The sequence below is a fragment of the Protopterus annectens genome, chromosome 2.part0, assembly GCF_019279795.1.
Source record: "Protopterus annectens isolate FY-2018-M chromosome 2.part0, PAN1.0, whole genome shotgun sequence".
NCBI lineage: Eukaryota > Metazoa > Chordata > Ceratodontiformes > Protopteridae > Protopterus > Protopterus annectens.
In genome coordinates this window covers 1221274269-1221293436 of record NC_056728.1, presented here as the reverse complement: position 1 = coordinate 1221293436, position 19168 = coordinate 1221274269, and the positions used below count along the sequence as shown (strand labels likewise).

Here is a 19168-nt window from a genome sequence, read left to right as displayed (position 1 = left end):
CAACAAATACAAAAAGTTGCTGTCCAAGAAAACAAAGGCAAGACCCCAACTATGGAAACACACCCTCATCCACCTCAACAGGCAAATAAGACAAAATGTCAAATCCTCTAAGAGCATCTTTAAGAAAAACTTAGCAAGCACAGCCAAGGATAACCATAAGGCCTTTTACAGCTACTTACATAGACTAAAAGGTAGGACCCAAGCATGTGCTGAACTAGTGACTAATGGCATCACACACACTGACCCCACAGAGATAGCAAACCTGCTAGTGGATAGGTTTGATGAAAATTTCACTTCCTTTTCCCCTCCAAACTTATCACAAACCTTGCTCATATATCTGAAGAGCAGGTCATTAAAGCCTTGTCCAGGGCAAAAAACGCAGCCTCTATGGGACCGGATGGCATCCTAGACTAAAACATGAACTAGCATCACTATTATGTACCCTTTTCGATCACAGCCTAACCACAAGCTTTGTTCCTGCAGAATGGAGAACAGCAACAGTTATTCCCCTCCATAAAGGTGGCCTAGCAACAGACTAGGGGGATTCTAGACCCATAAATCTGACCAGCCTCATCTTTTAAGTCCATGAAATGTATTATTATGGACCTCATAAAAAAGACATAGGCATTGAAAATGTGACCAGGGCCATTGACAAGGGCAAATCTGTGCACACAGTGTACCTTGACTTGGCAAAGGCTTTCAACATAATTCCACATGCTACTTAATTTTGAGTCCCACCACATCTCTTGCAGCTTAATGGCTTGCCGAATACATTTTCACTAAATGTGAGATTCAAGGGAAGAGAAGTTTACTGTTTCTCATGCTAAATCTGTTTTCAGTGTGAGTGTTATTTTTTTTTAACTTTGTTTAGAAAAAAGCTATCAGTGTTTTGGCTGCAAAGTGTGAAGGAGATGTTTTAAATTAAAAAAAAATCTCTGTGACAATTGTGGAAGTAAAGAAGAAAACAGTATGTAGGCTGACTGAACAGTGTTGTATGGCAGCTGGGGAGAGAGAGCAAAGTAATGTGATATCTTTATAGCTGGCAAGGGTCTGGTGCTTTAACCTGATAAGGCCCCATTTGACCATGATCCTGCTTTGTTGACTTTGTAAGGGTATGCTGCAATGATACGACATTATCAGTCATTCAGGTAGGTCAGAACTGTACTTAGTAATCTCAGAGGGGATAGCTATTGTTGATGGCAAGGAAGACATAGTGAGCTCAGAAATGCACGTTTCCTGCAAGCATGTAGGAACCCCCCCCCACAAAAAAAACAAACAGTATGGTATATTTCGTAAGATTTCTATTTTTTATGACTTGTGGGTTGCTGAACAAAAGCTGCTAAAGCATTTATACTGTCTTTAATTGTTTTTCTTTATTCCTTGTGCTAAAATATGAATTAATTCATTAACAGGCCTGGAACGTGTAACATAGTTTAGACACATAACATTTTAGGAATACATTTTGCTTTGAAAAACAAATGCAAAGGGGTTGACATTGGTCAGTTTATATAGTCTACATTATTTAGAGTAATGCTCAAACCTGTCTGATCTTCAGCATCCATTATACAGTCATTGTTGCATATTACTGTGATACCAATCTTTTCTAGAAGATCGGATTGAAAAGGATTTCTGCAGTCAGTTAAACGCTGTTACTCTGTTTGGCAGTTAGCACAGAAGACTAAAAGCTCTGACAAGTTAATGATCTATTTCTTGTGTCTAGGGTGTGGGGTTTGAATCTTTCCATGTTCATTTACCAACTGTGTGACCTTGAGCAATTCATTTAACCAGACATTACTTTGGGGCAATTGGGAATTTGGGGTTAGGCAACTCAATGGTCTCCTGGGCTACATGCCTAGTAACTAGCTAACTATGAACCAGTGGCTTCCCTTGCCACCCATTCAGTATTGTATAGCTGTTCTGCTTCAGAAAGTGTTATGTCAATATTATCAGCAAACCATATTAAGGCAATATAGGCCATTTATTATTTGAGGCAATGGGCACTACATTTGTAGATGAAGCACTGAAATGCAAAGTTGCTTGCCAACAGCAACATTTGCATTAGTAATAGTTCTAATTAATGAGGAATTATTCAGATGACTTTTAATTTCACAGAGATTATGCATGTTGACTTAAGATATGTTATCAGGTGGTTAATATTTATTATGTTGCCATCATAAATACTCTTCTGTATAAACTGTTCTATACATGACTGGGCCTTATGGCTTACTGCTAGCAATCTTTGTACAATTTTGTATAGCTCATCCACAGCTGCCAATAAAGTGTATATAATTTATTTTGTCATAACAACAATAGGAAGTGTACACAGTCAACAATGTAGCTATATCTTTTGATGAGGGTGGATGATAGCACCTTATGCTCTCATCATTGTTTCCAAACTGTTTACATGTGTGGATGAATTAAGATAGAATACTTTATTTTGGCCATGTGTGTTTGGACAATTTTGAAATATGTTAGTTTAGTCATTATTATTGCTATTATTTTTTTTAACACAGATATCTGAAAAGGATGCAGTCAACAATAAAGTTTTATAATTGCTAGTCTGAGGGTTGTCTGTGGATAAAAGTGACTGACCTTCTGAGATGATCAAGTTAAAATGTCATTATTTTGTCTTTGCAGGACTAGTGTGTCCATTTCTGTAAGAGTAATTGGGATAGTTTATTTCAGCCATTTTTATCACAATCAGACATGTAATTTGTAAACCGTCAATAAAGTAGCCATAATGTTTAAGTATGGATATTGGTAGACTATAATGACAGCAGTTTGAGTGCTTTTTGTGGTTGAAATGTTCTACAAATGAGTACTTTTGGATAATACATTTTGTTTCACTGTCTACTAGAAAAAATGTTCAAAACTACAATTTTTGAAACTACAATTTTTTTTCTGTATGAAAAAAGAAATATAATTTAAAGCAGTCAAGAAGGTGAATCCAAACGAACACATGCATTTACACATGGTCCTAACACTGTGTACATTGGATTTGAAATACAGCCCATGACACAAGGTACAATTAATCCACCACGGAATGAGATGCAGTATTATGGAACTTAACAATGACATAGGCAGTCCACAAGTTCTGGATCCAAGACATTTTGGGTTACCTCCTGAACTTGAGTGGCTTCTTTGAACACACCACTGATGCATTAGATTTCAGAAAATTGGTTCACGCTACCTACCTGGGCCTGACCAAGGCCTTCGATACCATCCTACATTCTGGTAATATTAACAAGCTAGTCAAACTAAATCTAAGCCCTTATGTTACCCATTGGATAACACTGTCTGACATAATCCAATTTATTAGTGTGGGAGGACTGCTCTGTTCAAAAACATTAGTTACCAGTGGTATTCCCGAGGGGTCAGTTCTAGGACCACTTCTCTTTCATATTTCCACTCTCATCTGTGCAGCCCCATCTGTCAACACCCTACAACAACTTGCCCAAGAATCATTCTCTGTTATTGAAACTTGGATCACTTATATCCAACGTATTCTTAACCCAATAAAACTTCTCCTGTTCACTCCTAATAAAAGAAAATCTACCCCCTCTATTTTCACTATCTCATCTAGGAATGGCACTATCATCTCTCCTTCCACCAACACAAAACTCCTAGGAGTTGAAATTGGCAACAACCTATCATACGATCTACACATAGCACAAACCATTCAGAATGTTCACAACAAAATGGGAACCCATTACAGGCACAAAAAACTATCTCACAGAGAAATCAAGAATCACCCTAGCTCAAACTCACTTATCAACACTTACTTATGCTGCACCAATCCTGACCCATACTAGAAAAGCGGATCTGGACAAGTTAGAGTCTTGCTATATCAAAACAGTGTAAGAAACTTCTCTGTGTGGAAGATTTTCAGTCCATATATTTCTAGTTAATCACTGTATATAATCAGATCAGACAATAGTAGTAGAAGTAGCGAACGTAAACTCGTCAAGTCAAAAAGTAATAATAGAAAATATATAATTCTACAGCATTACTAAGTATTCAAAAGTAATCCAAGCAAGGCAGGCAGTCTGTTTCCAGTCGAAAATCCTTTATTAAGTACACAGACAAGCGATCCAGGTAAAACAAAAATAGAGTAATAATTTCCTCACAAGCTTTCTAAATATATATATACTTTTTATCAGGCATGGGAGTGGTTTATTGTGCTGTAAAACAAAGTGTTATTGGTACACATGTTAAATTCACATCCCTTCCCCCATCCGTGTGTCATTCGAGCTGGTCCTGCCTACCTAGTAGCTGTCATAATAATATATAGCCGTAATGTACTTTAATGGTACATCTTATTTATCCAAATTATTAAGTAGATTATTAGGTCTGTGATTTTATATACAAGGCAATATACTACATGGCTGGAAATATATAAACATTAGTTCATTTTGCGATCAAAAATTATATATAAATATAGACATATACATTTTGCATGTAAAAATCAGTTTCTATTTTCATAACCTATTGTTAACAAAGATCGCTTTCGTCCTTTTAGACTTCTTCTCTAAAGGTTCGCTACTTCTACTACTATTGTCTGATCTGATTATATACAGTGATTAACTAGAAATATATGGACTGAAAATCTTCCACACAGAGAAGTTTCTTACACTGTTTTGTTTTTAGACCCACTATACTTTAGTGGGTTTTGAGACTTCGGGAATACAACGGAGATTACTAGTCTTGCTATATCAAGATTGCCAAATTTGCCAACACTTCCCCCTTTAGAACTCATCACTGCCAAGTACTAAAAGAACTTCAATGGCTTGAATTTCCTAACTTATTAACTTACAAAGAACTCACCTGTGCCCTTATCAGAAACTACCCAGAAAAAACTCCTGCCCTTAAACAGCTATTAACCTCCCACTCTTCCATTCATCCTCTCCGCTCATCTAATAAACCTCTCCTCAGTGTTACTACTGCTAACAGCACTGCAGGTGAAGCACTGTATTCCCACATCATAGCCAAGAAATGGAATCATCTCCCCACTAATATAACCTCTACTACATCAAACACACACATCAAAAGATTACTCATCTCATCTTAGGACAACTTGGATCTGCCCATGCATCACTTGACAATCTCTATACCTTCTCTTCTCCTTCAAACAACTTCAGTCTAGAATTCACACTATTCTACTTGCATAGAAATGCATACTCTTAGAATACGTCACATTGGTCTTTGTACTTCTTTCAGTGTACGCTTACTACTAATGTAAATGGTCTATACTACCTTTGTAAATATTTAATCTAACTGTATTTCAGTCCTGCATTGCCTGTTAACTTGTTGTATGTAATCCACTGTCTTCTCATTTTGTATATTTGTCATTGTATTAACTTCTTACTATATCTTAATTGTGGGGCTTTTCTTCCCGGGCATCCACTGAAAATGGACCTGGTCCAACTGGATTTTCCTGGTAAACAAATGAAAAATAAAATAAATAAATAAAATTTACTTTTCTGATGTTATGACTGACATCAAGGGCCTGTGGCTGATTCAGTTGGTAGATCACCACAAATTTGGAACTGTCATTAAATAACCAGCTGACTTGCAGATTGTTCAGGAAGGGCTAACACACACCAATAATTGGCTCCTGGAACAAGGCCTAAAACTAAATGCTAAAAAATGTAGCATTGTGTCCTTATGCAAAACTAGGCCTCCAGGCACTTGCCACATATTTGTCACATGTTTGAAAGTTGATTTAGCTATTAGGTATTTGAACACTGACAACAAGCTATAGTTTGATTACCATGTATCCACTGTTGTTAGGAAGTCCTTTTGCCCTGTCAGATTAATCACCACGGTATTTCTAACAGGTGTAAGGAAGCTATTATCTCTAATCAGGCTCATAATAGAGTATAATGGTTCCTTTGGTATGTACCTGTCTAACATTATCACCCAGCTGAACAGACACCAACATTTTCTCACTAACATGATTAGAAGCATGACTTCCTTGAGCTATGCAGACTGCCTTAAAGTGATCTATCTCTTTCCTGTTTCATAAAGATTCTTTGAGACGTGACCTCTGTCTGGCATACAGTCTCTCAAATGATCCAGTCCTATGTGACCTCCTGCAGATTTGCAAAACTAATTGCACCCTCAACACAAATAGGACTTGCTTACAAGATAGATAGATATTCCAGAGAATCCCTCTTTTATGAAAAAGACTTGCTTTGGGTGTAAAGCAAAGTAGCTTCCTGATCTTTTAGTAACCTGGATAAATGAATGTGAAATTGTAAATACAGTCTGGCCCTTCAAACACTCATGGAAAGGGGTTTAAACTAAGTATAAATTAATCATGCCAGTGGGTACCTACAATTTTGGATATTGTGGCTGGGCTAATGGTCATCTGGATCAACAACCTAGTATAAATGGACAAATGGTATTGATGTGCCATAAGATGAAACCAAGTCTGAAACTGTCACTATGATTGTTCACGTCAATGCATGCAAAATACAAGTTTTGAATTGTGTGACATTTCAAATGTTTCTGCATGCATTCTCTTTGACATATGTTTTTTCAGACAGTGAAGAATAAAGGCTAAGACAGTGATTGCTATGTTTGCTTACAATATGTTTGTCTTTAAGGGATGGGTGTAACAACAAATCACAGGCTTTCTCAGTAACATCCATTAGTGGTATTGCTGCTTCATGGCTCTTGATTCACCAGTTTGATTCCTGGTTTGGATGATTCTGTCGGGACTTTGCTTGTGCTGTCTGTGTCTGTGCCTATGTCTATGTCTGTATGTGTTTTCAGAAGGAGCTCTGGTTTACTTTCACGACCAAAACATGGCCAGATAGACTGGTGATGCTCAAAATTGTCCCACTTATATGTTTGATGTGTATATGTGTATGTACATGTGTTCTGTAACAGAGTGATAGCCCATCTCGAACTGTATCTCTATGTGCATCAGAAGAATGGATGACTGATAAAAAGCCTTTGTCTACCTGTCTAAGGTTATGGTAAACCACCTTACTAGTGTTATGGCCCTGTATCTTCACCAATCGGTAGGTTTTCATTAAAATCCCTTTTGATATAGTTATGATGTGGAGGAAAACTTTAAAACATTTCCTTTTCTAGTAGGCTGTGATTGGAGGAGTCAAAAAGCATATGTCTGAGACATGGTAGAAAATACAGTACCAAAAAAAAAAAAAAAAACAGCGAGAGAGAAAAGAAAAAAGAAATAACAGAAGTCAATGTAGGATAGTGCTGTCTTTTATTTCATATACACATCATTTCACACTATTTTCCCAAGCTGAGAAATACTTTAGTAACTTTATGCTTCTATCATTAAAGATTATGGTATATGACAACAAATTAAGTAAGAAACAGTAATGGACACACCAGTTGTCACTCTTTTAACTTCCTGAGCAATACAATAAAATGAAAATAGCAGTTTATACCATACGTTTTCTTTAATTTGTTAGGTATTGTTCCATTTATGATAGAAAAATCATGAAAAAGAGCTGCATTACTGCTGTTTGTTCTGCACATTTTTGATGTTTTATTTTTCATCATTTGTGTGACTCTACCTCCATTTCTTGTAAGTTTATGTCTTAAATATTGAAAATTTTTTGCAGTAAGAACAACTATAATTGAAACAGACATCTATGTGAACAGCATTGGCCCAGTGGATCCAATTAATATGGTAAGCAATTTTTGTGATGCTCTGCTTGTAATACATGTTGACAGTTTCAGAGAGTGGACCTTACTTCAATGAACTCAGTTAGAAACAACTAACAAATATGTGTAACAGTTTTGCACACCTCACAGTATTCAGCAGTAAATGGGCAACATGTTTGTGACTGAGAACAAGATTCAGAAAAATGTCTCCTATGGCTTGATGGTATGATACTCTGAGCTAGCAGAAAAGTCTAAAATGCAAACTACATCTTGTAAAGAAAGCTCCAAGTCCATGAAACATTTGGATGTGCTATTCTCATCTTCATGTATTTAACATAATGCTGTCTTACTCTTTGTTAGGTTGCCATTGGCAACGTGATGCTGTGCTGACATCAAACAGGGAGCTTGTTCAGATATGTTCCATAAAATTTTAAAATTTGAATACAGAGAGGTGTAAAACATCTGTCTACTTCATTCACTGTGTGAGAAGAGAAAATTAGAATAATTGAAGATGTATGTTTATTTTGCTTGCTTCTTTCACTATGTGCAAACAGTTCTGAGGAATATAAGACTACACAAAAGATGACAAACTGCCAATTCACTGAAATGCCCAGTGTTAAGAATCCGGTGTCAGTATGTGTAAAATAATGAACAAAACCCGACTTTGTTATGGTGGTAAGCTTTCCTTGCATGCAGGAGACTATCGCCACTGCAATCCAGTTATTATTATTCAGAGATTGCCTCGTGTCTGACAAAACGGATCTTCAACATCGGCAACCTTATTTGAAAAATATTACCTTTAGCTGGAGAAATATCACTTTTCAGAAATGTCAGCATTGTTAAAAGTAATATGTCACTGAATCTGGTTTTGACAGTTACATGATCTGTGCTGAGTTGCCATCTGCTTATATGTTGTGACTCTGTTTTTGTAACCATTGTCAGCCATTATTGCAACTCAGCTTTAGGTACTTGCAGTTAAACAGTTTTCTTTCTGAAATGAGCCCTGAATATTTCTTTCCGCATCTGTTTGTAATTGAAGTCCTGAGAATGTACTTGTTTTTTTTATTCTCATTTTGCTCAATTAGTTCTGTTGATAACAAAGCATAGAGATCCTTTTCCAATATTTGTCTTGCAAAGAATGTGCTATGAAGGAATCGTATTTTTAAGTTAAATGTGTGGACAGAATAATTCACACATTAGAGGATTTTTTTAGAAAATAATAAATACATTAGTTCAGTTTTTGATGGCGGATTTATCTTATTCAAGGTCATAGGAGAACTGGAGTATCTCCTGGCAGGCAGAATGTGTAAGGCAGAGAACCACTTGTGGACAACTCTGTGGTCCATCCTTGACAATAAAGTGTAAGGAAAATATCCAGACAGGTACAAGACATACATTATAAATATAATAGTATTGCTCAGTAACACATTTTTGTCCATAAGTGAACAGTAATGCACACAAATGAAGAACAAGGCGTTGTCAGACCCTACCCTAATGGACCCCCTGCATATCCACAAAACAAACAGCACCAGAATTACCCATTATAAAGATTTAAACCTTGACTGTGCTATAAATAGGACTTGCTGGAGAGACAAGTATGTATCTCAGAGACTATCCCTTCTCTGGAACAGGCTCCCCATCCATGTGAAGCAGAGTTCCTCTTTAAACCAATTCAAGTGTAACTTGGACAACTGGAAGGCGAACAGGAAATTCATCCCTGGTTTGGCATCTATGCCTTTAATGGACACAGGCAAATCTATAAATGGTTTATCTCTCAGGCCCCTGCTCACACTTGTCAAGGGTACCAGAGCTTGTCAGAGATTTGGGATGCATGGTTAGGCTTAAAAAGGCCCTTGTAGTCATTAGTATAGTAAATACCTATGAACTGAATATTTAAATTTAAATATTTTCTCTATTAGTGGATGTAATTCTTCTCCTACTACAGCAAAGTATATATTTTATAATAACATCAGGTATACTAACACTTTCAGACTGATATGCACCATAACAATATATCATTTAGTTTATACTAAAGCATATCATTCTGCCTGTTGCTGATTTCTGAGCAATACATTATACTTACATTATATTTTTATATTGTTTTCATACCTGTACACCAGGGTACATGGTACAGGAAGTGACAAACCACATATTCTTCCCATTGATGACTGTTTGAGGCTGCAAGTGGCAATAAAAATCCTTTTAAAAACACAGCTAGATGTACAAGCCTGTCACCAAGGCAAAATGCAAACTTTATCATTGGTGACATCAGTGTAGGGTAAGAGTGAAGTGCATCCATAGACTTTAATGGGCGCACCACCATGTATGCACCGAGATGTGTCCATTAGAGTCTGTGGATATACTTGACGGTATCCCTACAGTGATGTAATTGAAGGATATACTAAAATTATTTGGACCATGGTTTTATAAACAAAAATTACAAACCTAAAAAATCTAAATAACACCCCAAGTAAATAAGGAAGAAAAAAGAAAAATAATTGTGGCTGTTAACCCATTAAATCTAATGAAGGGAATGACAGTCAGTTTATTCAAATGGGCCTTTTTGTCGGTGGTTTTCTATTCTACTTCTGAGCTGAATGTGTTTTTCTAAGGTGCTAGTTAAGTTTTATGTGTTATTTGAACAGTGCAGTTAAGGTCATGTTATGATTTCTAAGTTTTGCAATATAGTTATTTTTTAAGGTACCTGAGATTTCTTCAGTTTATTGGATAGGACTCTGGTTCACTCTAATGATATTTTCTGGTTGATTGGTTGCTGTTGTATTTCTATTTTGTATTTTTATTCCATGTATTTTTTTTTTTTTTTTAAGTATGATGAGGTTCATTACCCTGGTGGTTGATTTAAGTGGGGGTAGTCTCTGGATAGAAGAGAACAACTCCTGCTAGTGTATGATCACACTTCAGCAGTCAGTGATCATATTTGCAAAGGATAGTGTGTGCATTTCAGTGAAGATATGTGTGAAGTGCATTATTGTATTCATTATTTAGTTTGCTCACAGTCAGATGTCTGAGGTGTGCATGGTGAGTAAAGTGGCTATAATTGATAGCTGTGGAGGCTCTCTATGGATGAAAGTAAATTAGTACTGCTGTCTATTGATCAAAGTTAAATAGTCATTGATGTGACTCGGTGGGGGTCAGTGTATTTGAATAAAGCAAACTAAGATTCATTGCTCTGACCATTATTTAAAATATGATCACAGTCAGGCATTTTGATGTGTGCACAGTCAGTAAAGTGGTTATAACTGATGGGTATAGAAGCAGTCTACATAAAAGAGCTGAAGCCTGTTGTTATTGGATCACAGTGAAATAATCATCAATCTGACTTGGAAGGGTTAATTGGTGTTTGAATAATTAAAATACATTGCTTTGGACATGTTTATGTGGTCATGATTAGCCTTCTGAGGTCTACAGAGTCAGTAAAGTGGATACAATTGATGGGTATTGTGGTAGTACGTGAGTGAAAGTGACTGACCCCTGTTGTTTTATCACAGTTTCATAATCACTGACTGGTTTGGCAGGAGTAGTAATTTGTGTGTGTGTGTGTGGGGGGGGGGGGGTTAGTTTGATGCATGTGAATAAACCATGCCTTTTATTTGTAGACATTTAATATCACCTAACAACAAAACAACAGGAAATCTAGCAGGTGTCTCACAAACTGTTTGTTGTTTGGTGGTATATGTTTGTGCAAAGAACTACAAATGTAATATTACCTCTTCCCAGTCAAAATAGGTGTGACCATCAAAGTGTGCATATTTGACTGTGACAAACTCTATGCAACAAAGGGTAAGACTGTTGTTCTCTGATATTTTACAAACATAGTGAAGACACTACTCAAGCTTTTACTCTCTGTGTCACCCTGTTATTATAATTTCATAGCATGCTTAATGTGAATGACTTTAGATTCATTTTAAAACATATATTTGTCTTTTTCTTATACAGGCAAATGCATGCCACATGAAATCATTAATATGGTGTCACAGTCAGACATTCTACATTATGCTTGGTTTCCTCTCTGGGAAATGAGCTACATGACTTGCCACCACTGTGCAAGTAAATCTACTGCCAGAAATGTAGTAATACTAATGTGTCATTATATTAGAACTAAATTTCATAGATATGTAGTTCTTCAGGGAAAGTATGCTTGGGTCCCTGGATTTATGTTTGACCCCCCCCCCTTCTCCCGAATGTAGACTTGTATAATGGCAAACATTGTAGAGAGATACCCATTTGAGAATGTGTCTTTACATCTGACATCATGACCTGAGTACATGCTGTGGGTAAGCATCATTACATACTTTTCTAAGACATTTACTATAAAGTGTAGGCATATTCTCCTAGGTAGCTGCAGTATGCTTGGGCGACCCATTGTTTTGCCACTTGATTCACAAAAAACATGTATATCTGTCATTTTTTCATATTGCACAAACTCATGCATGTGAATAATATCATTAGTAAACTCTTATGAAACAACTATTTACGTAAAAAAAAGATGTTTCCGTTATTTTAAATTTTAAATTAGAAAACATATTTGACAGATGTAACATGGCATCCACACATTCAAGAAGCTATCATTCCCTTGCTAATGTTATTCACTTATACACTGCATTATGTGTGTTTCCATCTGTTTTGTATTAAAAAATGTATAATACATTGAAGAGCTACAGATTTACTAGCAATAAAATTATAGCCATCAATTGTCTTAACACTAACAAATATTAAAAAAAGCTATTAAAGTTAAATAAGCAGCTTTTGAGTGATATGCTAAACAGGAATGCATATTGTTATATAAAACGTGATAGTTCATTTTATGATATAACAATGACATTACAATTAATTTTTCATTAAAATTCAAGATACTAATGCTCCAATGCCTTTGGGGTGGGAGGCTTGATTTAACTATGTTTTATAGATGTCTTTTTTTCAATTATGCTAATAATATATCCAGAAGATTGCTAGGGAAGATGTCAAACTTTTCTGAGGGTATGTGTTTATATGCAAGAAGAAAAACTAGGTAAAAGCAATCGGTGGTTCTGGGGCAACACTTCTAAAAAGGTCTAGATCTAAAGAGGTTAATAATGCCTGAGGCTCTGAAGATACATGAGGCACTGAAGATGACTAAGTAGTAGAAATGATGGGTTAATAACAATAATTACTTCTTTTCCTACCATGAGCTCGGATTTGATGTGTTAGCAAACTCAGAGCTGCTTTACATTTCCTGACTGTCTGTGTGGAATTAATTAGGTCATAGTACTAAGGGCTTTAAATGGGGAAGTAACCTCCTTTTTTCCTGCTTTCTTACAAGTACTGCTTGGTACATTGTACACTCGGATCAAGCGAACCTGTTTGGAGCAATAGGGCACTGTTCCCACTATTCTCTCAGGGGGGGCCCCATCGAAGGCTATGCTAGAATCATTATGTTATACATGGCCAAGAGATTGTATAAGAGACACCAGAAGCAAAGTGCAATGAATTTTCCTACTTGTAGTCTTACTTGGGCAGTCGATAAAGTCTCATTATTGCAGCAGACAACATTTCCTGTCATGCATTTCACTGGTGGCTACTCTGGTATTATTAACAACTACAACTTCACACCTCTTGTATGGCTCATATTGTTAGCTGCTTATACTTTCATAGTAGCCAAATGCTGTTATTAAGTGCTCAACAGGGATTTCTACTCAAAATGAAGATCTCATTAACTATTATTTTCTGTGTATCACTCTAGTTATTATTGTAGAATATAAGAAGACCAGGTTAATTTTAAGATTTCTAGAGAGGTACTGTTCTTTACTGTGCTACTCTTGCTAACATGAGGTATATAAATGGTTGAAATAAATACAGCCATAAGACATAACAATAGAATAGTCAGTCTTGGCCAGCATGAAAACAAGCACTGTCACGCATAAAACAGATGCTGTGTTGTGTGGTAACTTCTGATCACTAAGTCTTGTAAACAAATGGAGCCAGTTCGGTGGTAATGGCAGTGAAATGCCTTTTAGCTGTGCTTCTTATTATATTTCATTGCTATTTGAAGCCATTGTTCCTTTTAAGTTTAATTATATCCGCCTTCTGTGTTGTTTTTTCTTAGGTCATTCACTTTGTGTGATGCCAATAGTAGCGGTGCACTATGTGCTTTCTCAAGTAGGGAGGTCATTTTGTTGTGGCTGTCTTACTATCGTCACTAAAAGATAGCTGACTTGCTTATTTATTAGACAAATTGATATTAAACATTTAGTCTTTTCCCCATTGTGCAAAAATTGTAGCAACTGTCCTTTTAATATGTCCATCTGTGCACAAACATGTTTTAGTCAGCACTCCATTTCACCTTTTCTATATGGAGGCCTTGCACCCGAGACACATTTTCTGTTACATTATGTTTAGGCTAACAAAATGAAGCTTCCCAGAGAGAGCAGTTGTCTGCCTTCTTATCAAATTCTCAAGTTCCATTTATCAATAAACTATTTAAGCCCATCAATTCTTCCTTCACATAACATAGTAGACTGATATTTATTATGTTTAGGTACTTCCTGTGAATAAAAGGACCTTTAAACAATCTATTTGAAATTAACTCCTTAGAAGTTGCATATTATGCCCTCTTTTACCTTCCTTCCCTTAACCATAAAGCTAATATGGACTTTTATTAAAAACACAAGCTAACCCTTTCTACTTAGCTTTAATGTATTCCACAGATTCTATCTGCAGTATGTTGTATTCTCTCCCAAAGCAAGCACATTCAGACTTTATATTATCTAATCATAATTTAAGCATGTACTATGTTGCACACCCTCCAAAAAATACACATGCTGACGTTACAGTATTTGAACATAGTTGAAGCCTCTGCCATACTTAATCATTCTGATCATTTGGTTAGCAGTTTTTGCACAGACTGTATCATTTTAATATTGTCCCTTCTAAATGGTCCGCCAAACAGTACAAAATTCTCCACATATTTTGCCCAGACTGTATCATTTTAATATTGTCCATTCTAAGTGGTGCACCAAACAGTGCAACATTCTCCAAACAAAGCTTCACTGATTCCTAAGATTTATGCATTTGCAGCATGACCCCCAGTTTTTTGCTCAACCATGACTGGATCCTACATTAGAATATCTTACATCTTCTGTCTATAGCTAAATGATTTGATTTTGGAACTGCAGTCCAGTTCTTACCTAATTTATTCAAACTGCTACTGTTTCCATGGAGCTACTATGACTCACCAGTTTCATCTGAGATGAATCAGCACAGTTATAGTCTTTTAATTATTTGCAGCTAATCCTTATAAGCAGCTATAGTTTCTGTTTTTTGGTTGAAGTTAATTATTGTATGAAGTGATGTGTGCCATCTTTTGCTGTGTAGGCCATGCCTCCTTAGCAGTCACAGACTAGACTAGACCGTAAGCTAAAAGCAAGTTTGATCTTGCTGACGAGCTGTATTGCTAAACCACACTGTAATACTTTCTGCCTTTATATGACTGCTTCCATTTGAAGCAACTAAAACAGTACATGCTTCTGCTGTTTTTCTATGGTATTTTTCCCTGAATGTGATGGTTTTATCCAAAGCAAACCAATGCATTTAGTGCGCTGTATTCATGTACATCTACTTTTTTTTGTATCTGTTGTTCATTTTAACAGTGTATAATGTGATCTTATGTGTGCCACCGTTTGTTGTGTAATCACAGATGGGACTGTAATGTTCTACCTTTGAGGGTTTTTTGAAGCAAAACTGCAGGTTTTACTTACACACTGTGCTTCAATTTTTTTAAAATTTATGTCACCTGTTTAAATTAAGCCTGACTTTTACTGAAGACTCCAAACTCCAGTATGCAGTGGAACCAGCAAATTCAAAATTAACTTGAAGTTTCTGTGGCTGCCAAGATCTCAAATTTCCTTTAAAATCATACCAGGCTAGGGATCAGAAAGATGCGCATCAGGATAGTATGTGGCAGCTTTCATTGCATGGAGGCAATGCTGTGTTGTACAAAATGAATAACTAAGCAGGGGGCATAGCTGTGTGAATAGGGAGATTTCTGAGCTTCAGAGAGATATAGGTTCATAGGTGTGAACTAGGCTAATGGCACTGGAGCGCCTAGCCCATAAGATTACCATGGCAATGTGCCACCCAACCTTAGTTTCCAGTGCCTCTGTCGAGTAGAGCCACTGGAGTGATCCCAGGGGTGAATTTTCTATTTCCCATCCACTCATCAAGATCTCTCTTGAAGAGGGCCAGTGAGGTGCTCTGTTTGACATGTATGGGAAGTCTATTCCATAGCATGGGCAGTCTCTGGGTTATGAACCTGTCCCTCCAGCACGTTCTGTTGATTGTGGTAATGAGGTTGAGGTTTCTGGAGCATGTGGCACTCAGGGATTGGGATTTCTTTAGATGTAGCATTTCTAACAGAGCTGGGTCAGGCATGGCTTTATAAATCAAGCAGAGATCGCCTCTAAGTAGGCGATATGAGACAGAAAATAATTGGAGTTTTTTTGAGTCTGTCCATATAGGACAAGTGTTTAAGGCTAGGATCCTCTTTGTGGGGTGCTTTTGCTGCCTTTCCAGTTGTTGCAGGTGTCTAGTGAGGTACATGCCAAATGGGGCTTTGTACTTGATGATTGGCCTAATGAGGGAAGAGTAGAGGGAGACAATGACCTCTTTCTTCCTGGATGCAAAACCCTTAGTAATGAGATGTACCACATAGAAGGACTTTCTGACCACAGTGGCAATGTGGTGATCAAAAGAGAGATTGCTGTCAACCTGTGTTCCTAGATCTCTTATAATGCCTTCTGTGTTCAGTGGATTACCATAGGTGTGGTAGTTCTACGTTTTTCCCAAAGGGGATGACGACACATTTTTTGGCATTGAGCTTAAGGCCATGGTTCTGACACCAGGCGTTGGTCTCAGTGAGGCCTTTCTGTAGGATGTCGACATCACTTGGGAGTTAATAATGACTCCCAACTTGCAATCATCTGCGAACTGTGTCAGCCACAGCCCCTTCATGTTGGACTGGACTTCTGAGAAGTAGATACCAAACAGGAGAGGACCCAGGACCGATCCCTGTGGGACTCCACTCGTGACTGTTTGGCAGTCTGACTTGGGAGTCAGCTACTTTCACACTGTGGGTTCTATCTGTGAGCCAGTTTGCAACCCACCTAGTGATACAGGGGTGGATGCCTAGCTTAGTGAGTTTTTCTGATTCCTGAGTGGGAAATGGTATCAAAGGCCTTGGCCAGATCAAGGTAGGCTGTATGAACCACCTTCCCTTCATCCACTGCTCTGGTGACTGACTCAAAGAAGTCAACCAAGTTGAGCAGGCATGATCTACCCTTCACAAAACCAAACTGTGTGGGATCCAGAGTTTGGAGATTCCCTATATCCTTGTTTATTATGTCCATGATGATGCTTTCCATAGCTTTGCATATTAGACTTGGCAGCCTAATGGGCGATAGTTCCCAGAGTCTGTCATCGCTCCTTCTTTGTGGAGAGGGATGACTATAGCAGTGTGCCATTTGGTAGGGACAAAGCCTAATGTGAGGCTGTGATTGAAAAGGGCACTCAGGTCCCATAGAAGCTGTATTCTTGGCCTTGAACACTGCTGTTTTAACCTGTGTTGCAGTAGTACTGGGTGCCTGGCAATTTACTGGTATTGTGATTGGTCCTTTGGGGGGGAGAAGTTGGCACTGAATCTGTCGGCCAGTATAGTGGCAATATCTGTTGGCTCAGTATAGGAGGTACCATTGCGCAGTAGCTCAGAGCAAATCTGGGTATTGCCGTGGAGGTCTTTACGTAACTATAGAAGGCCTTGTGGTTGTCTTTACTATCTGCTCAATTCTGTTTTCATAGCTAGCTTTAGAGGATTTCATGAGGGATCTCAACCTTTTTGCTGAGGCTGCTAAGGGAGTTTTTCTAGTCTTGGGACTTCACCTTATTCTGCATCAGTTTCCTTCTTCTGTTGTAGAGTTTGTTTATGGCAGGGGATCACCAGATTGGCTTCCTTTTTTTGGAGGAGAGCGTCTTGGTTCTTTTGGGTATGACGAGATCCATGCATTTGTGTACGTGTTTGTACAGTGCATTGGTGTATGATTCAGCAGTCATGCAACGTTTTTCCATTTGCATGGGTGCTATGAAGTTAGCCACCTCTGTTCTTAGGAGCCCAAAGTTAGCTTTGGAGAAGTTTTTCATGGTGGTTACCTTTGCGGGGGTGGATTTCCAAGGTGATTAGTTTGTGGTCGGATCTAACCAGGGAGGAGTTAACTAGTTAACTACTGGTGTAGCGCAATGGTTGCCCATGTTAGTAATGACCAGTTCAAGGATGCTGCTACCTGTAGTGGGGGGTAAGAACGAGCTGCTCCAGGGCATTGGAATTAATGAGTTCCAGGAAACATTGGGCAAGTGTATTGGTACATGACTAGTTTTCCCAGTTAATGAAGGGGTAGTTGAAATCACTCAGTATGAGTGTGTTAGTTTGGTCCGTAATATTCTCCAGGGTGTTTAGGAACATGGAGTGAGTGTCTTGGGACATGGTTGGAGACCTATAACAGGCTCCGAACTGAATCGCTGTCTTACCCAAAAGTATCGCTGATGCATTATGTTGGGCTAGCAGTCTGGAGGTGTGCACATCCTTTATGAATATGGAAAAACCACCACCTTTGGAGCTTCGGTCCAAGTTCTGGGGCCGAAAGGTGTGGAATGAGTTATAGCCTGGTAGTTCAGGGGTGTTTTCTGCTGCCTGGAACCAGGTCTTTGTTACAGCACAAATGTCAATGTTCTCCATTTTAAGGAGTGCTTCGAGCGAGTGCATTTTGAGATTTAGATTTCTAGCATTGAGCAGTATGACCCCCAAATTGCATTTGTTTGTAGCTGTTATGGTGAGAAATAAAGCAAGTGAGTCACAATGATGCAGTCAGCAGTATATGTAGAAGGGCAAGATAGGCAAGATAGCACAATCACACTCTCTTGCATGACCCTCAAGTGAATGCATATAGAGAGTAGAGCAGGCAGCATGAGTAGTCATTTGCTATGGCCTTCTGATGACACATGCTGCAGAGCAGCAAAATATGTGTGTGTATATACATATATATCTTCTTCTTCTTTCGACTTTTGCCATATATATATATATATATATATATATATATATATATATATATACACACACACACACACACACACATATACATATATAGGGGCCATTTGGTCCAATAAATGCAAAACCTGCTGTACTTGAGGTTGACGTGTGGTGACCCAGTGTGTCAGAGCTTACTTAACTACTACCACCACCACCACCCTCTCCAGCAGGCTAATTGCTGGTAAGGGACCAAACCACTTTGATGAGGCATGCACTCCCATCCCTCTCTCCTGCTTTTGCCACACCCTTGTTTGGGCTGCTGCAGGTGGCAGATAATTGATGTCATCCAGAACTGCAAAAGGAGGTGTGATTACCGTCCACTTCCGAGCCAGTAATCAAGGAGCCTCAGTCTTCTCTGCTGGCATTCTTCTATTCCTACTTGCTTGCTCCACT

At 37.9% G+C, this 19168-nt stretch overlaps 1 protein-coding gene across 2 annotated transcripts in view; it reads left to right on the top strand.

Moving 5' to 3' along the window:
- The window catches only part of GABRG1 (gamma-aminobutyric acid type A receptor subunit gamma1), a 734122-nt gene that overhangs the window by 323587 nt on the left and 391367 nt on the right, over positions 1-19168 (top strand). For both annotated transcript variants that reach the window (XM_044061399.1, XM_044061398.1), the window contains exon 3: positions 7602-7669. In XM_044061399.1, the coding sequence (XP_043917334.1) occupies positions 7602-7669 (68 nt within the window). The remainder of the gene's footprint in view (positions 1-7601; positions 7670-19168) is intronic.